This window comes from Chiloscyllium plagiosum, unplaced genomic scaffold (genome assembly GCF_037043375.1).
Source record: "Chiloscyllium plagiosum isolate Xiang-an unplaced genomic scaffold, Cpla_swu_hap1 HiC_scaffold_33, whole genome shotgun sequence".
NCBI lineage: Eukaryota > Metazoa > Chordata > Chondrichthyes > Orectolobiformes > Hemiscylliidae > Chiloscyllium > Chiloscyllium plagiosum.
In genome coordinates, this window is record NW_028270171.1 from 28,790,861 (window position 1) to 28,810,021 (window position 19,161).

Below are 19,161 nucleotides of genomic sequence, written 5' to 3' on the forward strand. Positions count from 1 at the left end.
GTCCCTTTTAAATCTTTCCCCTCTCACCTTAAACCTATGCCCTTTAGTTGTGGACTCCTCTACCCCAGGGAATGACCTTGTCTATTTATCCTATCCATCCGCCTCATGATTACTTAGTGTGGAAGCAGGCCCTTCGGCCCAACAAGTCCACACCGACCCTCCGAAGAGCAACCCACCCGGACCCATTCCCCTACATTTACCCCTTCACCTAATACTACGGGCAGTTTAGCATGGCCAATTCACCTAACCTGCACATTTTTGGACTGTGTGAGGAAACCCACGCAGACACGGGGAGAATGTGCAACCTCCAAACAGACAGTTGCCTGAGGTGGGAATTGAACCCAGGTCTCTAGCGCTGTGAGGCAGCAGTGCTAACCACTGTGCCACCCCAATGATTTTATAAACCTCTGAGGTCATTCCTCAGCCTCCGATGCTCCAGGGAAAACAGCCCCAGCCTAATTATTTAAATGGAGAGAGACTGCAGAAAGCTACAGAGTAGAGGGATTTGGAAATTGTCTTGCCTGAATCACGAAAAGCTAACTTCCAAATTTACCAGGAAACAGAGAAGGCAAATGGAATGTTGGCCTTTATTTCAGAGGGAATGGAGTAAAGAAGTAAGGAGGTCTTGTGAAAACTATGCAAGACACTAGTCAGACCACAGCTGAAATATAGTGAACAGTTTTATTATCTTTGTCTGAGGAAAGATATACTGACATTTAAGGCAGTCCAGATGAGGTTCTCTCGGATGACACTGTTTATGGAGGGACTCGAGGAGAAGTTAATTAGATTGGGCCTGTACTCGCTGGAATTTAGAAAACTGAGAGTCAACTTTTTCAATACAGAAAAGGGGCTGACAGGGTGGATAAGGAGGGAATGCTGCACTGTCGGAAGGTCGGTGGCTGTCGTAGGGTCAGTGCTGAGGGAGTGCTGTGCTGTCGGAGGGTCGGTGGCTGTCGGAGGGTCGGTGGCTGTCGGAGGGTCGGTGGCTGTCGGAGGGTCAGTGCTGTGGGAGCGCTGAACTGTCGGAGGGTCAGTGCTGTGGGAGCGCTGAACTGTCGGAGGGTCAGTGCTGTGGGAGCGCTGAACTGTCGGAGGGTCAGTGCTGTGGGAGCGCTGCACTGTCGGAGGGTCAGTGCCAAGGGAGTGCTGCACTGTCGGAAGGTCAGTGCTGAGAAAGTGCTGAACGAGTGCTGCACTGTCGGAGGGTCAGTGCTGAGGGAGTGCTGCACTGTCGGAGGGTCAGTGCTGAGGGAGTGCTGCACTGTCGGAGGGTCAGTGCTGAGGGAGTGCTGCACTGTCGGAGGGTCAGTGCTGAGGGAGTGCTGCACTGTCGGAGGGTCAGTGCTGAGGGAGTGCTGCACTGTCGGAGGGTCAGTGCTGAGGGAGTGCTGCACTGTCGGAGGGTCAGTCCTGAGGGAGTGCTGCACTGTCACAGGGTCAGTACTGAGGGAGTGCTGCTCTATTGGAATTACCACGTTTTGAATGAACATTTGAACCTTAAATTTCCATCCTGTCTGCTTTCTCAGGTAGATGTACAAAACTCCAGGAAGAGTGGGATGTTTCCCCAATTTCTCGAAACAACCATTAACTCCACAATCACAATCACTGAAATGGACATATGATTCTCCTAAAACACTGACTACGTTTGTAAATGCTGTAAAGTGCAGTGGAAAGTCTGGAGTTGGGTGTTGATCACTTTGAGAATTTGGATATTAAGTCTGGGAATCAGGGACTTTAGTTAAATGGGAGGGATACAGGTGTCTATGGGAGAGGATGGGAATTAACTGGGAAGGATTGGATATAAAAAGGGAGGAGATGGAGTTATAAATGGGAGAGACGTGGGCATAAAATGGGAGGGGATTGGAATTAAATAGGAGGGATGTGGATTTGAAGGGAATGGATTGTGGGTTTAAATGGGAGGGATGTGGACAAAATGGGAGGGGATTAGGTTCAAGTGCGGGAATAGGGACTCACATAGGAGGGGATGGAGATATAAGTGGGAGAGATGTGGGTATGATTAGGAGGGATGGAAATATAAATGGAAGGTGTTGCAGATATGAGGAAGGAATTGCTGCTTTCCCTGACTCAGTCTCCCTTTTTCCTTGCAGTCATATTGCTTGAAGGTGAAAGAGATGGATGATGAAGAATACAGCTGCATAGTGAGTGAACCCTGCCCACTCTCCCTGAGCGCTGCCTGAAGCAGTTGTGAGTGGCTGCTGTTATTAGTGGCCGCTGACTTGTACACAGCTGATCAGGACTCGATACAACACTGACAGGGGCTGAGGTTGTGTGTTCACTCCAGCTGGGTGCACAGGACACTCCAGTCCTGAGGCAAATCCAGGATGGGGTTTGGGCACTCTCGGGGGAAATTGGGAGAGTGATCTTGTTTGATCGTTGTGGGACAATCTCTGATACTGAAGCTTGTGGGTTCAGTATCCTCCCTCCTCCCATGTTGTGACCTGATGTTGTGCTGCTGTGGTCCAGTGAATGGTTGTGGTGTACTGCAGTCTCTGTTTCTCTATTTAAGTTCTTTCTCTTCCTCCCATCTCCCCTGCTCATTGTCGTGGCCAGGCTCTGCAGGAGCCTCTGTACCGAGTTGGCACAGGAAACTACGAATACCGCTTAATCCTCCGCTGTCGTCAGGAGGCCCGAGCACGTTTCGCCAAAATGAGGAAGGATGTTTTGGAGAAAATTGAACTTTTGGACCAAAAACATGGTTAGTTTTAACTTAGTTAACGTGTACAGATTGTTCAGTGATCGGTCCTCCTGAGCCTGGAGGTGTCAGGATCAGGCCAGTGATAGCATGGGGTCAGCTTGGCAGAGTGGGGTCAGAGGTTGCTTGGAGAGGGGTCAGGGGTTGGCGGGGTGGGGTCAGGTTGGCAGAATTGGGTCAGGGGTTGGTGGGAGAGGGTCAGGAGTTGGTGGGGTGAGGCCAGGGGTTGGTGGGTGAGGGTCAGGGTTGGCAGAATAGGGTCAGAAGATGGTGGGAGACGGTCAGGAGTTGGTGGTGTAGGGTCAGGGGTTGTTGGGAGCGGGTCAGGGGTTGCTGGGGTGGGGTCAGGGGTTTGTGGGAGAGGGTCAGAGGTTGGCAGGGTGGGGTCAGGGGTTGGGGTGGGGTCAGAAGTTGGCAGAATGGGGTCAGGGTTTGGTGGGAGAGGGTCAGGAGTTGGGAGAGGGTCAGGGGTTGGCGGGGTGGGATTGGGGTTGGCAGGGTGGGTCAGGGGTTGGTGGGGTGGGGTCAGGGGTTGGTGGGAGAGGGTCAGGGTTAGCAGGGTGGGGTCAGGGTTGGCGGGAGAGGGTCAGGGGTTGGTGGGGTGGGGTCAGGGGTTGGCAGGGTGGGGTCAGATTGGTGGGAGAGGGTCAGGCATTGGTGGGGTGGGGTCAGGGGTGGGTGGGAGAGGGTCAGGGTTGGCAGAGTGGGGTCAGGGGTTGTTGGGGTGGAGTCCGGGGTTGACAGGGTGGGGTCAGGGTTGGCGAGAGAGGGTCAGGGGTTGGTGGGAGAAGGTCAGAATTGGTGGGGTGGGGTCAGGGGTTGGCGGGGTCAGGGGTTGGCGGGAGAGGGTCAGGGGTTGGTAGGGTGGGGTCAGGGGTTGGTAGGGTGGGGTCAGGGGTTGGTGGGAGAGGGTCAGGGGTTGGTGGGGTGGGTTCAGGATTGGCAGAGTGGGATTGGTTGGGGAAGGGCAGGGTTGGCAGGGTGGGGTCAGATTGGTGGGAGAGGGTCAGGCATTGTTGGGGTGGGGTCAGGGGTGGGTGGGAGAGGGTCAGGGTTGGCAGAGTGGGGTCAGGGGTTGGTGGGGTGGAGTCCGGGGTTGACAGGGTGGGGTCAGGGTTGGCGAGAGAGGGTCAGGGGTTGGTGGGAGAAGGTCAGAATTGGTGGGGTGGGGTCAGGGGTTGGCGGGGTGGGGTCAGGGGTTGGTGGGGTCAGGGGTTGGTGGGAGAGGGTCAGGGGTTGGTGGGAGAGGGTCAGGGGTTGGTGGGAGAGGGTCAGGGGTTGGTAGGGTGGGGTCAGGGGTTGGCGGGGTGGGGTCAGGGGTTGGTGGGAGAGGGTCAGGGGTTGGTGGGGTGGGTTCAGGATTGGCAGAGTGGGGTTGGTGGGGGAAAGGCAGGGTTGGCGGGTGGGGTCAGCTGTAGCGGAGTGGTCTCTGCGTGTTCTGGGGTAATACTGGTGGTGACTGAGTTGGTTCAGGGGCTGACGGGGTTTGGGTGGTACAGCCTTTGGGTGGGTTAGAGGCAATAGGGACAGGTCGGGAGTTAATGGAGATGGGTCAGGAGCGATGGTGTGGGGTCAGGGGTTAATGGAGTTGAGTCAGTGCGTGCTGGGCTGGGGAAGGGACTGTCCTCATTCCCCTTACTGTGGATATCGAGTGTGCTTTGGGATGTCCTGAGACCATGAACAGCGCTATGTAAATGCAAATCCTAAGAACAAAGGAGTAGGAGCTCTGCCTTCTGTTCCTTCAAAACCTGCTGCACCACTCAATAAGATCACAGTTGAGTTGGTGGAGGCCTTGCATTTTTCTGTCTGCCCCCTCCCCATCCTAACTGTTAACTCCCTCTATCAGTGATGTACCTCAGCCAGCCTAGAGCCCATTCAATGAGCCAGCCTTCACTGCCTCCTGTGAAAGAGAATTCCATAATCAATCATAAACAAACTGCAGTGACAGTGGGACCTTCAGAAGTGACTTATTGAACGATGAGGAGGGTTAGATAAGATAACAGAAAGCAGAGAGAGACAAGGCGACTGACTGTGTGGAGTTTGCACATTCTCCCCGGGTCTGCGTGGGTTTCCTCCGAGTGCTCCGGTTTCCTCCCACAGCCCAAAGATGTGCAGGTCAGGGAGGATTGGCCATGCTAAATTACCCCTAGTTTTCAGAGATGTTTTGGTTAGATGGCTTAGCCGTGGGGAATGCAGGGTTACAGGGATAGAGTAGAAAGGTGGGTTTGGGTGGGATGTTCTTCGGAGGGTTGGTGTGGACTCAGTTGGCTGAATGGCCTGCTTCAGCACTGTAGCCTCCACAGATTCCGCAATGTTCACTGACTGAAGTAGGCCTTGCCAAAGGGAATTCGATATGCCTCTGATGAGAAAGAGGAGAGGAGGGACAGGTTGCTCTGGCAGTGTGCTCACATGGAGATGAAGGCTGCATAGCTGCCTCCTGTGCTGAATCTGTTCCACGATCCTGCGAAACTGTCGGTCTTTTATTAGGCCAGTACTCACACTGGTCTGGAGTCAAATCTAGGCAATATACTAACTGGGCAGTGGAAGGGAAAGAGAACAACCAGGGAAGAGTGACGTTAACTTAATTAGTTTCAATTTACAATTGAATCAGTAGAATGGTCAAAGTGAACGGAACGACTGAAGGAAGCCCCTCTCAGTGAAGTAACTTGGGGACGGGAGCAGAGACTGTCCATGAACAAGGGGAAGCCTTCAATCTGGAGGCAGCTCTCTCAAATGGCAGTAGCCTCTCCAGAAACTGAGTTCATGTTCTCTGCTCAAAGAGAGGTCCAATCCAGAGCTCCTCATCCTCTATCGTGGACACAAGAGGGGGATAACTCCCGAATCCCCCTCAGCTAAACCAGAGATTGACCTGTGTGCATTGCCACTCTGGCCTCCTGAGGAATCCATGTTGCTGTTGCATGTTGCAACCTGGAGTTCTGGTTCATGCTGACAGAGACTGCAGATTCTTTGACCAGTAGTCTCTCCCGCTCTCCAGTCTGCTGTTGGTGTGCACTGGAAAGATTTACAATTGATAGTCAGACTATTTGTCCAAGTTGTGATATGGGACTTGAACTCAGAGCATCTGACCCAGAGGCAGGAATACTGACCTCTGTGCTACCAGACTTATTCCCCTTCAAAAAGAAGAGCAATTAAAATGGGGATTAATAAAACAAATTAGGAGTTTCTAGTGCGAAGGAAACTTAATAGTCTCACTCCAATCTCACTCCTGACTATCCCACCCTTTTCATATCCCCCTTTAACCCCAGACTCCAAACCCATCCTACACTACCCTCCCTTCAGTCTCCCATCTATACATGGCATGCACTAACTCAGGGAAGGAACTAGACAGTATATACACAAAAAGGGAGAAAGGCCAGAGGTGTGGTAGACAATGAATGTGATTGAACAAGTCGGGATTATTATGAACAAGTTTGCTAAACATTGGTGGGATGAAAGATAATGGAACCTTTACTCAAAGGCAGAGAGACTGCATTTCTAATGTACAGTGCAGATTTCAAAAGGGCAAGCCAGGCTTGACCACACTAAATCAAATTCTTTGAAGAGCTCCCATTCACCTGAACCTAGATCTTCAGCTCTGAAGATCAAATGCTAACAGATATTATGAGTTGTTTGTGAGGATCTCACACAAAATTGGGATTGGGCCAAGATTATTTTGAAGAAATACTGATGTGGTGAGCTGCCTTCTTGACCTGGTACAATCCATGTACTGTAGGCTGGGGCCTTCCTTTCCTGGAGCGTCGGAGGCTGTGGGGTGACCTTATAGAGGTTTATAAAACACAAGAGGCATGGATAGGATGAGTAGCTACAGTCATTTTCCCAAAGCTAGAGGACATAGGTTTAAGGTGAGAGGAGAAAGGCAAGTTGCCTGAGGGGCAACCTTTTTACACAGAGGGTGGTTCATATGTGGAATGAACTGCCAGAGGAAGTAGTAGATGCAGGTACAGTTACAACATTTAAAAGACATTTGGACAGGTATATGAATAGGAAAGGTTTAGAGGGATATGGGCTAAATACAGGCAAGTAGGACTAGTTTAGAGCCATCAAGATGTACAGCATGGAAACAGACCCTTCGGTCCAACCTGTCCACGCCAACCAGATATCCCAACCCAATCTAGTCCCACCTGCCAGCACCCGGCCCATATCCCTCCAAACCCTTCCTATTCATATACCCATCCAAATGCCTCTTAAATGTTGCAATTGTACTAGCCTCCACCACATCCTCTGGCAGCTCATTCCATACACGTACCACCCTCTGTGTGTGAAACAGTTGCCCCTTAGGTCTCTTTTGTATCTTTCCCCTCTCCCCCTAAACCTATGCCCTCTAGTTCTGGACTCCCCGACCCCAGGGAAGAGATGTTGTCTATTTATCCTACCCATGCCCCTCATGATTTTGTAAACCTCTATAAGGTCACCCCTCAGCCTCCGACACTCCAGGGAAAACAGCCCCAGCCTGTTCAGCCTCTCCCCATAGCTCAAATCCTCCAATCCTGGCAACATCCTTGTAAATCTTTTCTGAACCTTTTCAAGTTTCACAACATCTTCCCGATAGGAAGGAGACCAGAATTGCACGCAATATTCCAACAGTGGCTTAATCAATGTCCTGTACAGCCAGAACATGACCTTCCAACTCCTTGTACTCACTACTCTGCCCAATAAAGGAAAGCATACCAAACGCATTCTTCACTATCCTATCAACTCCACTTTCAAGGAGCTATGAACCTGCACTCCAAGATCACTTTGTTCAGCAACACTCCCAAGGACCTTACCATTATCTGTAAAAGTCCTGCTAAGATTTGCTTTCCCAAAATGTAGCATCTTGCATTTATCTGAATTAAACTCCATCTGCCACTTCTCAGCCCATTGGCCCATCTGGTCCAGATCCTGTTGTAATCTGAGGTAACCCTCTTCGCTGTCCACTACACCTCCAATTTTGTTGAGTTTGGGAAACTTGGCATGGATGAGTTGGACCGAAGGATCTGTTTCTGTGCTGTGTGACTAAGACTCTAGCAATCAAATTGTGGACAACGGTAGTTTAATAGACTGAATATATTTTGATTTTCTAAAATGCCCTCGTATCATAGAATTAACTTATGGCCAGAACATGTGGAGTCAAGGAATATCTTGGAATAGTGAACTGGCTTAACAGAAAACAGAGGAGGTTTAAGGCTTAAACCGATGTTCCACAAAAATCAAGTTAAAGCAAAATACTGCAGATGCTGGAAATCTGAAATAAAAACAAAATGCTGGAAAAAGCTCAGCAGGTCGGACTGCATCTGTGGAGAGAGAACCAGAGTTCACATTTTGAGTCCAGTGACCCTTCTTCCGAATTTCATATTCCTCTAGAGATATTAACTGTGTTCCTCTCTCCACACCTGCTGAGTTTCTCAAGTGCTTTTTGATTTATTCCATGTAAAGTCAGTTCAGTTTACAGCCCTCTCTCATAACCCCATATCCCACTCCTCCTACCATTGAGTGTTCCATTCTCATTGTGTCCTGTCACCATACCTTGAGCTGACTCTGGTCTGTTCTAATTCTCAGTTCAGGACATCGTGTTCCAGCTCCAACGCTTTGTCTCTGCGATGTCCAAATACTACGATGAATGTTACGCTGTCTTAAAAGATGCTGATGTGTTTCCCATTGAGGTGGATTTGACGAAAACAATGTTGAACTACAGTCCCAAGGATATTTATACCGACGCAGAGGAAGAGGATGAGAAGGAGAATGAGGAAAATGGAGAGAAATTATTTGATGATGAATAGAACTAATTTTCCTGTCTGGACAGAAAATTGAAACTCTTTACACAATCAAATCTGAAATGTGCTGTGTATAGTTTGAGTGATGAACTGTTTTATTTATGTCTCAAATGGATGCAACCATTAATCCCCATTAGGTCCTTACACTAAATACAAATGTTTTATGGGCACGCACTTTATTCACACCTGACCTTGTTTTATTGTGTCCTGTTCAGCGTGTCCTTTGTGTCTGAGTCTTTAGGCATGAGGGATGTGCAGTTCTGTGCCTATATGAAGCTAACAGTAGTGACAACCCTTTGTTTCATGTTAACCTATTCACCAAGGGACTTGAGTTTTTGACTCAGGCATTCCCCCACCTCAACAAGCATCACTCACGTGGTCCTGAGGTTTTCTTTATTCTCTTGTGGGATGTGGGTGTCATTGGCTGGGCCAGCATTTATTGCTCATGCCCTTGAGAAGGTGGGGTAGAGAGCTGCTTTCCTGAAAAACTGCAGGCCATGTGCTGGAAGTAGACCCACAATTCCAGGATTTTGACTGGAAGGAACAGCAATATATTTCCAAATCAGGATGGTGAGTGCAGGGGAACTTGCAGGTGTTCCCTTGTATCTACTGCCCTTGTCCTTCTAGACAGAAGTTGACATGGGTTTGGAAGGTGCTGTCTAAGGATCTTTACTGAATTTCTGCAGTGCATCTCGTAGACAGCACGCACTGCTGCTACTGAGCGTCAGTGGTGGAGGGAGTGGGTGTTTGTGGATGTGGTGCCAATCAAGTGGGCTGCTTTGTCCTTATTTGTCCTTGTGTTTTAAGCAGAGTTATAAATTATCTGATGGTAGGCATTCGGGTCACAGCTGTGAAATTCCTTCTTTTGCATCGAGAAAGTGAGGGTTGTCCCAGTGATCTTCAGATGGGCAGACCACAAAGATCCGTGCTGGGACCTCGGCTATTGGCTGACTGCGAAGTATCCAAATTCACTGATGTTCCAAAGCTGGGTGAAGAAATTCAGTTGTGAAGAGAGTGCAATAGTGAGGGGCTAAGATGGGCTGAATGTCCTCCTCTGCCGTTTATGAATCTCTGAGAGTGAATGGTGAAGGTGGCAGGAATGTTTTTTTAAATGATGAGAAGCTGCTCTGTCCAGTGCTCAGAGAAGTTCCGAAGGCAAATGGTATGATGGTTCTTTGTAAAAGGGCTTTGGATTAAGAAAAAGAAAAGCTTGCACAGGTGGAGAGTGCTCTGATGGAAGCACGTTTAGAGATATCCATTTATTTGTGTATTTTGACCTGTATGTTATCTGTCGAAGGTCAGTCAGGATCCTGTTGAACGGCCTGTTTTCTGCTCCTCCTTGCTATGCTTTTGTTGCTTCCATTTAACACCTTTCTGAGCAGCAGGATGACGTACAACTTTCTGATCAAGAAGAATGGTTTCTGAATTGAGAGGTCATAAGGCACCTGTACCTTTAAAGAGCTTGCATCAATACCATCTGGGCATTTTCACTCCTTAGTTTCTTCATTAGTCAATAATTGGTGGGACAGAGCTGGTAGGTCACTGAAAAAGGTCAGATTTTATTGATGCTTTCCTCCTTGTGCTCATCAGGACATATTGCAAGAATCCCAATTCGAGAAGGAGGCCAATATTTTTATTGCAAGAAAGGTAAGTGCTGATTCATTGGCAAGTGGATTTTGGTTAAGGCATATCCATGGAAAATGCAGATTTTAAGTGGATGGCCAAGAAGTTGTGTGCAAGGAATTATGCAGACATCCAACTTAGGATTGTTCGTTGGATTTGCCATGTGGCATGCTTGCATGTACAGGATGATATATGTATTAATACACATGGCTCTGTTCCTTGCAGACAGCAAAGTATGCACATACAGTACCTGGTTCAACTGAACAAAATAGGTGTCAGCTGTTCACTGGTGCTTTTTTCAGGGCATTGCCCTGACCAATCAGAGTTGACCTGCCTGCTTTCAAATTTAAACAAAGCCTGGCAGTTAACTGTCAATCGGAGGTAGACAGGTAGGAAGCTGGAAGAACACAGCAAGTCAGGCTGCATCAGGAGGTGGAGAAGTCAACATTTCAGGTGTAACCTTTCTCTCTAACTCAGCTAACTGTCAATTAGCATTAATGGGTACATTCTCCATGGCGATATCTCTGACACTGAGTCCACGTGCCACCCAGTCAACATTTGCTTCCCTTGCTATATCTGGGCTGCTTTTCCTCTTGAATTGGTGTTCTTGCAAAATGTTTTGACAAGTGCAAGACAACAAGCTTTGACCAAATGTGCCTTTTTTCAACAATACTCAGGATCTACAATTGTGATAATTTGCTGATGGTCGTTGTGATGAGTCCGTGTCCCTGATTCACACTCTCTGTGGGTTGTGATGGTCTGTCCTGGTACCCACACCCTTGACTGCAACATTGTCTAGTGTCTTAGTGTTTGCGTGGTTTCGTTGCCAGCACCACAACTGAGAGTTTTTAAGGATTGACCTTGATCACCATCTTATATTTTTGGATCATTATGAATGTTTCTGTGTTGATTTTGATAGCCCTTGCACATTGCTTTTACATGTTTCTTCCTTCTTGTAGCTCATGCCAACATTCCCTGTGAGCTGTGGGGTGGAGTTGCATGGTAATCTGAATAGACCACGTGGCTCTTATACTCTTACAGGATTGCACACTGAAAGAAAGTCGTTTACAACTCCAGGACCTCTGGCTTTTACTATTGGTTTTGTTACATTCTCACTTTATTCGGGTCTGTGCTGTTTTGCTGTTGGGGGGATTCTGTGCTTCATCTTTCAGCTTCATGTTGGTCCTTTCCCTTTTTAATTGTCCAGAGCTGTTTTATTTTTGTGGTAAGTAGAAATCTTGCCTCTTTGGGGTATGAACAGGTTTGGTAAAACATTAAATGCTTTATTGAATGTTTTTCAATAATCTCCTGTCTTTGAACTGTGCAAATCCATTCACAGATAAAATGTGGACATTATCTGCCTCTTCCCATTGAAGTTGCCCTTCCCTAAATCCAAAGTCTTGGCTGTTTCACCATTTCTCCCTTTCAAGCATATTGTGCTCAATCATATTTGGGATACTATTGGGTAAATATTCACGAGGTACTAACCTGTTCACTCATTCATAAATCTGATATATGAACAAGAGTAGCTATTCACTCCTTCAAGTCTACTCCACCATTCATAATCATACAATAAGACACCATTCACTTGCCTGGATGGGGGCAGCTCCAACAACACTCAAGAAGTTTGACACCATCCAGGACAAAGCAGCCCGCATGATTGGACCACATCCACAACCATCCACTCGCTCCACCACCAATGCTCAGTAACAGCAGTGTGTTCTATCTACAAGATGCACTGCAGAAATTCACCAAAAATCTTCAGACAGCACCTTCCAACTCATGACCACTTCCATCCACAAGGACTAGAGCCGAAGATACATGAGAACACCACCATGTGCAAGTTCCCCATCAAGTGGGGGCACGGTGGGCACAGTGGTTAGCACTGCTGCCTCGCAGCACCAGAGACCCGGGTTCAATTCCCGCCTCAGGCGACTGACTGTGTGGAGTTTGCACATTCTCCCCGTGTCTGTGTGGGTTTCCTCCGGGTGCTCCGGTTTCCTCCCACAGTCCACAGATGTGCAGGTCAGGTGAATTGGCCATGCTAAATTGTCCGTAGTGTTAGGTAAGGGGTAAATGTAGGGGTATGGGTGGGTTGCGCTTCGGCGGGTCAGTGTAGGCTTGTTGGGCCGAAGGGCCTGTTTCCACGCTGTAAAGTAATCTACAAAAAAAAGTGTCTCACCACCCTGACTTGGAAATACATCACTGTTCCTCCACTGCCATTGGGTCAGAATCCTGGAATGGCCTCCACAAGGGTATGTCAACTCAAAGTGGGTGGACTGCAGCGGTTCAAGAAGGCAGCTCAGCCCCACTTTCTCAAGGGCAAGGGATGGGCACTGGCTCGCCACTGACACTCTCAGCCCATGAATGAGGAATAAAAGAGATCATGGCTGATCTGGTTTTAACTTCAATTCTACATTTTTGCATACCCTTGATAATCTTTCACCCTTTTTGTCATCAAGAATGTATCTATGTCCATCTTCATATTTAAAGAATGCTACTTTGGAATTACCTTGCTCAAAGATGCGCTGTCTTTAAATATTTTCACACACAAACCACTCACTGTAGAAAAATTGCCCCTAGTGCTTTTAAATCTTTCTTCTCTCACCTTAAAAATATGCCCCTGGTCTTGAAATACCCTATCCTAGGGAATAGACACCTGTCCATTCACCTTATCTATGTTTAGCATGATTGGTAAACCTCTATAAGGTCACCCCTCAAACTCCCCAGCTCCAGTGAAAAAAAAGTCGCAGCCTCTCTCCATTACGCAAACCTCCAATTCCCAGCAACATTCTGGTAAATCTCTTCTGAACCGTCTCCAGTTTAATAATGTCCTTCCTATAAACAGGGTGACCAGAATTCAGCACTGCAGAAGAGGCCTCACCAATGTCCTGCACAACCTCAACATGACATCCCAACTCCTGTATTCAAAGCATGAGCAATAAAGACAAGCATTCGAAATGCATTCTTAGCTACCCTGTCTATTTGTGAAGCAAACTACAAAAAATTAAGTACCTGAGCCCCTAGATCTCTCTGTATCTGGGTGTCTGCTTACACGTCCTGTTACTGTCTTTTGATTTCTTAACTCTATCCGTGAAGTTTCCACTGACTACTCTTATCTTGTTATAGAAGTAATTTCACCTTTAATCATTCTGGCTGCGTCTCACTCTTGACCAGATTAGTGTTCCTTGCTATCGATATTCAAATCTGACATACTCAGTTGCAAGTTTAACATGTTACGCCATGCTCTCAAATTGTGTCTTTAATTCATTCCATCCGTACCTTATAGTCTGTGATTGTACAGAGAATACCCTGGCCCCTTTGAACTCCATTTCAATTTAGCCCTTTTTTGTTTTCCCTACTCTTCCTCACCTTTGATAGTTTGAATTTTCCTTAAAGGGCTTTGCATGTGAATTATTCCGTTGGAAATGGGTGATTTACTGGTGGTGGTTAGTAGAATTTTTTTTAAAATGCCATGGTTGATTTGGTCATGGGGAGAAAAACATTCAGTTGTGTGTAAGAATTCTTCTAGATATGGAAAGATAAGATATGGAGGTCTTGTGCAGTGGCAATGACCCTATCTCTCAGCCAGGAGGCCTGGATTCAAGTCCTATCTGCATCAGAGGTTATTAAAAGTATTTATGAATGGGTTTTATAGAAAATATCTAAAGAATGCCCTTTTTCCGGGTGCAACTGTATGCAAATACTATCTCTCCCACCAGAGCAACCTACCCATTGACCACTTACAAACCTGACCTTGTGACAGTCGTCCTATTATCCTTCCCATCCAGATCCTGATCCCTGTCCTGGTGTCGCCCATCCCAATGGTCCTTTCCATCCCAGTGCTGGCAAAGTGAAGTGGAATCCCTGTTTCCCACATGACTCCTTCACTGCCACATCATCCTAGATTTGTTCATCCCTAAACCAATTTACTTTCCTCACTGGACTGCCATGTGAGATCTTGTCAAAACCTTGACCAAAGTCCATGTAGACTACATTCACCGCACTATCATCATCTACCACTTAGTCACCACTTTTAAAAAAAAACTCAATCAAACCCATAGGAGATGATGTTCCCCTGACAAAACCTTGCTGACTATCCTTGGTTAATAATTGCCTCTCTAAATGGTGAAAAATTCTGTCCCTCGGATTTTTCAAATACTTTGCTCACCACTGAGTTTGGCTAATCACTCTGGCTTATCCAGCCATTTCTAATAAGCTCCTGTCAGTCTGGGAGGTGGAGAGGAATTTTACAGGGTGTGAAGAGTTGCTGGTGAGGATAAGGGATGGTTATCACTCAGAAGTGGTTTACATTCAAAGGGTTTTTTTCACAACAAACTGAATGGAGCAGAATGAGGCTTTTATTGAGAAGAAAATCAATGAGAAGGCCGGAACAGTTAAATATAAATTAATGCTTTTGAAAAGACAGATAGGGACAGGACTGTCAAAGTTATTAATTGAATATTCAAAATCACCAGTATGTAAGTGAACACTTAGTGTCCCTCCAGGGTGGAATCAGAGCACCTAGCCCATCCCTCCTAATCTATCCCTGCACTTCTAATAGCTAACCCACTTACCCTGCACATCCTTGGACACTATGGGCAATTTAGCATGGCCGGCCCATATTTGGGCAGTGGAAGGAAACCTCACGCAGTCAGGGGAGAATGTGCAAACTCCACACAGGCAATCGCCCGAGGGTGGAATGGAACCCAGGACCCTAGCGCTGTGAGGCAGCAGTGTTAACCATTGAGCCACCATGCCACCCCAATTCGTTCACTTACACCCTCATTCGTACATCTCTCACACTTACCCTCGTTCGCACATAGTCTCACAACATTCTCACTCTCCTATTGGTGGTATGTTCACATTTGCTGATTGTCTCTCAAGTACTCATATTCCTGGACACGCACACATATCCCACCGCAGTGTAACTTTTTTTTTTATTAGATTAGATTAGATTACTTACAGAGTGGAAACAGGCCCTTCGGCCCAACAAGTCCACACTGCCCCGCCGAAGCGCAACCCATCCATACCTAACACTACGGGCAATTTAGCATGGCCAATTCACCTGACCTGCACATCTTTGGACTGTGGGAGGAAACCGGAGCACCCGGAGGAAACCCACGCAGACACAGGGAGAACGTGCAAACTCCACACAGTCAGTCGCCTGAGGCGGGAAGTGAACCCGGGTCTCTAGCGCTGTGAGACAGCAGTGCTAACCACCGTGCCGCCCACTAATGATGAGCCTTGTGTGATGTGACAAGGTGAGGCTATCTTTGTCCATTGTTTGTAGGATTTACTGAAATCTGCTCAACCAACTTTGACACGCTCCTTGTTTCTGATACAATTTTATTTCTTTTCTCTCCAGCTGTTTATTGTAAGACATCACTGACAAATTCCACTAAGTGGATTCTCTTTCACTCAAAGCCATACCATTGCAGCCAGGGCTGGGTGTATCGATGTGACACTGACAGGCTGAGGACCGATGTCTGAGCGGTCCAGAAGGAAGGCAGAGTGAGGACTGCAGATGCTGGAAATCAGAGTCTAGATTAGAGTGTACAAAGTTAAAAAATCACACAACACCAGGTTATAGTCCAGCAGGCTTCATTGGAAGCACACTAGCTTTCGGAGCGACGCTCCTGCATCAGGTGATAGTGGAGGGCTCAATCCTAACAATTTATAGTAAAAGTTTAGTGTGAAGTAACTGAAATTATACATTGAAAAATTGATTGTCTGTTAAGCCTTTCATCTGTTAGAATATCATGTGTAAATTACAAAACCTTTTTTTAAAAGTTGCATTCTCAGGTTAGCTGTTAACAATGGTGATATCTAGACAATATGTTGAAGGTGTTAGCCCCTGTGTTCTCTGTGAAACTATTACTGTATTCTAACAGATGAAAGGCTTAACAGATAATCAATTCTTCAATATATAATATCAGTTACATCACACTGTAAATTTTCGCTATAAATTCTGTGTATTAGGATTGAGCCCTCCACTACCACCTGATGAAGGAGCGTCGCTCCGAAAGCTAGTGCTTCCAATGAAACCTGTTGGACTATAACCTGGTGTTGTGTGATTTTTAATTTTGTACACCCCAGTCCAACACCGGCATCTCCAAATCTAGATCAGAGTGGTGCTGGAAAAACACAGCAGGTCAGGCAGCATCTGAGGAGCAGGAAAATCCACCTTTCAGGCAAAAGCCCTTCATCAGGACTGAAGACAGGGAGCTTCCAGGGTGGAGAGGCCACCCTGCCTTCAGTCCTGATGAAGGGCTTTTGCCCTAAAGGGGGATTTTCCTGCTCCTCGGATGCTGCCTGACCTGCTGTGTTTTTCCAGCACCACTCTGATTCAGAAGGAAGCAGACGTGGGAGGGAGACGGAGAGAGAGCATGCGGCCTGAATGGGAAAATAATGGGGATGAGGGACAAATGAGAGGAAGTGTGAACAGGAGAGTGGGAAAGAGAAAGCGGGATAAAGTGCAGGAGAAACAGAGAAAGTGGGAGCGGAAAGAGGCAGGAGAGAGGGGGAACAAGAGAGGGAAAGGCGATGAGGGAGGAAGGAGGCAGTAGAGAGGGTCAGGAAGGAAAAGATAACAGGAAGACAATGGGGCGACAGCAATGGGGACACGATTAAGGCCAGAATGAGAAATGAGTGAATGTGAAACAGAGATGGGGTGGGGGAGGGATAGGAAAGGGAAGGGTCTGAAAGGGAGCAGGAGAGGGAAGGGGGCACTGAGCACTCGGCTATTTGGACAGGCAGCCAATGGGAAGGTGAGTGAGGATTGAATGGAGGGCAGCGGGGTTTACCAGTGACTGGGAAAGTCCAATTGAGAGTCAGAGACTGAGTGATTGATCGGGGAGCATCATGAGTGAAGGGGCAGGGGAGAGAAGCAGAAAACTGAGGGGCAGGTGAGAAGGGCGGGAGGGTTGGGGGAATGAGGGGAGCTGGCCTTTGTTCCTCCAGCACTTTTCCTCGGATTGATTTATTTGCATCAGTTTGTACCCAGTCCCCGGCCGTGCCCGAAGTGGTCTTTTCTATTTTGCTTGAGCTCTTATTTATAAACTGGTCTTTCTATGTTGCTCGGAACACGCTGTATCTCCGGTGTCTGCGCCAGTCCCACTGCTGTCCCTGGGAACTCCGCTCAGGCTCTGTTCCAGGGATCCTTCCTCCTTCAGGCTCTCACACAGATCCCCCGTGCAGTCCTGCACCGTGTCGCTCTCCCCCAAGGCCAGCTCCTCCGCTTGCTGCTGTCCCTTGCTGCTGTCGGGCTGCTCCTGTCTGAGGCAGAGATAAAACGCTCCGGACAGAAACACAGCCGAGAGTATCAGCTCTGAGCCAGCCATGTAGAAGATGAGCTGGTAATTGTTGAAAGCATCCACCAGGTGCCCTGTAAGAGGGACAGTCTGAGTTACAGCCCATTCCCTCACAGCTCACTACCACAAAACCAGACTTTAGATTAGATTCCCCTACAGTATAGAAACTATAGGGTTCATTAGGTGTGCATTAGTTAGTCCACACCTAACTCATGCACCTAACACTATGGGCAATTCACCTGATCTGCACATCTTTGGACTGTAGGAGGAAACCCACACAGACACTGGGAGAATGTACAAACTCCACACAGACAGTCACCCAAGGCCTGAATCGAACCTGGGTCCCTGGTGCTGTGAGGCAGCAGTGCTAACCACTGAACCAGGACATTGGGAGTCTCTGAGATTCCCAGGTTTATCTTTTTTCTCTTTTACTTTTTTTTCTTTTACTGTGGCCTCCAGCCAGCACAGAGTCAGTGCTTGAAACTGAGGACACTCTAAATCTCCTGGTTATATATATACTCTTTTTCCTTTTTTATAAACCGTCCCCCCCAACGACCACCGAACTGCGGTAGTGCTTATATTTCCATTCCCAGGTGGACTCTGCCTGGGAGCCAGACCGAGAGATCTGCTCTCCTGGAGTCTAATTGGCTGTTATTGAATCCACTGCCTCTGGCCCAATCACAGCACAGCATCCAAGTGTTGATGGTGCTGAGGCTGGTTGACAAACACAAGGCCATCCCAGAAATGGAGGTTGTAAAATCAGACATATTTACAGAGGGGCCACGCTGGCTGGCCCCCTGGGATTGGTGGTGGGGGTGTGGGAGGGAAGCCTTCAGGTCTTTTGCACCCCCCACCCCGCCCCTATCCCAGGCAACAACCAGGAGGTTATTTACATGGAATTGGGGGCCCCCCACACACACCAGGGCTTATCATGGCACCACCAAAATGGAAGGAATTGCTCCGAGGAGCTCCTCTTTGGTACCTCTCATTTCCAAGTTAGTTTTCTGTGGTCTTACAGGACCTGCCCAGTGTGCCTGCGTGCCCAGGGTGAATCCCTCCCACCCCCATTGGAGAGGAGTGGTATTCAGGGTGGGATTTTAGGGAGTGGGGGTAAGTGGATTGGACAATGGGAGTGTGAGGGCTCAAGTGTTTCGGGTGGACAATAGGAGCAGGGGTTTATTAGGCCTTGGAACATTGGCATTGGTGGAGTGGGCCTAGGATTTTTGGAGAGTGTGAGCATTGGGATTCTGGTTTTAGATGATGTGTTATCAGTGAGTGTGGATTTGGGGGGGGGGGCGGATTTGGTGCAGTAGGTATTGGATAATGGACATTAGGAGTTGGTCTATGCGCATGGGGCTTTGAGACAGTTATGGAATCTGGAGCACATGGGGTATTGGGCAGGGCATTGGGACATCATAAGACCACAAGACATAGGAGCAGACGTTAGACCATTCAGCCCATTCGGTCTGCTCTACCATTCTATCATGGCTGATAGGTTTCTCAACCTCATTCTCCCACTTTCTCCCTGTAACCCTTGATCCCCTTGACAATCACGAACCTATCTATCTCCATCTTAAGTATTCTCAGTGACCTGGTCTCCACAGCTTTCTGTGGCAGTGAATTCCATCGATTCCCCACTCTCTGGCTGAAGGAGTTTCTCCTTACCTCTGTTCTAAAGGCCTTTACTCTAAGGCTGTGCCCTCAGCTCCTAGTCTCTCCTACCAATGGCAACATCTTC

General features: G+C 47.9%; 2 protein-coding genes across 4 annotated transcripts in view; one reads left to right on the top strand and one right to left on the bottom strand.

Annotated features, from left to right (window-relative positions):
* Positions 1 to 11,405, top strand: part of pick1 (protein interacting with prkca 1) — a 45,553-nt gene extending 34,148 nt beyond the window's left edge. For both annotated transcript variants that reach the window (XM_043680005.2, XM_043680004.2), the window contains exons 11-13: positions 2,109 to 2,159; positions 2,572 to 2,716; positions 8,273 to 11,405. In XM_043680005.2, coding sequence (XP_043535940.1) covers positions 2,109 to 2,159; positions 2,572 to 2,716; positions 8,273 to 8,493 — 417 coding nt within the window. In that variant the 3' untranslated portion in view covers positions 8,494 to 11,405. The remainder of the gene's footprint in view (positions 1 to 2,108; positions 2,160 to 2,571; positions 2,717 to 8,272) is intronic.
* A 5,359-nt stretch (positions 11,406 to 16,764) lies between these two features.
* The window catches only part of slc16a8 (solute carrier family 16 member 8), a 62,754-nt gene continuing 60,357 nt past the window's right edge, over positions 16,765 to 19,161 (bottom strand). For both annotated transcript variants that reach the window (XM_087978117.1, XM_087978118.1), the window contains exon 5: positions 16,765 to 17,497. In XM_087978117.1, coding sequence (XP_087834243.1) covers positions 17,166 to 17,497 — 332 coding nt within the window. In that variant the 3' untranslated portion in view covers positions 16,765 to 17,165. The remainder of the gene's footprint in view (positions 17,498 to 19,161) is intronic.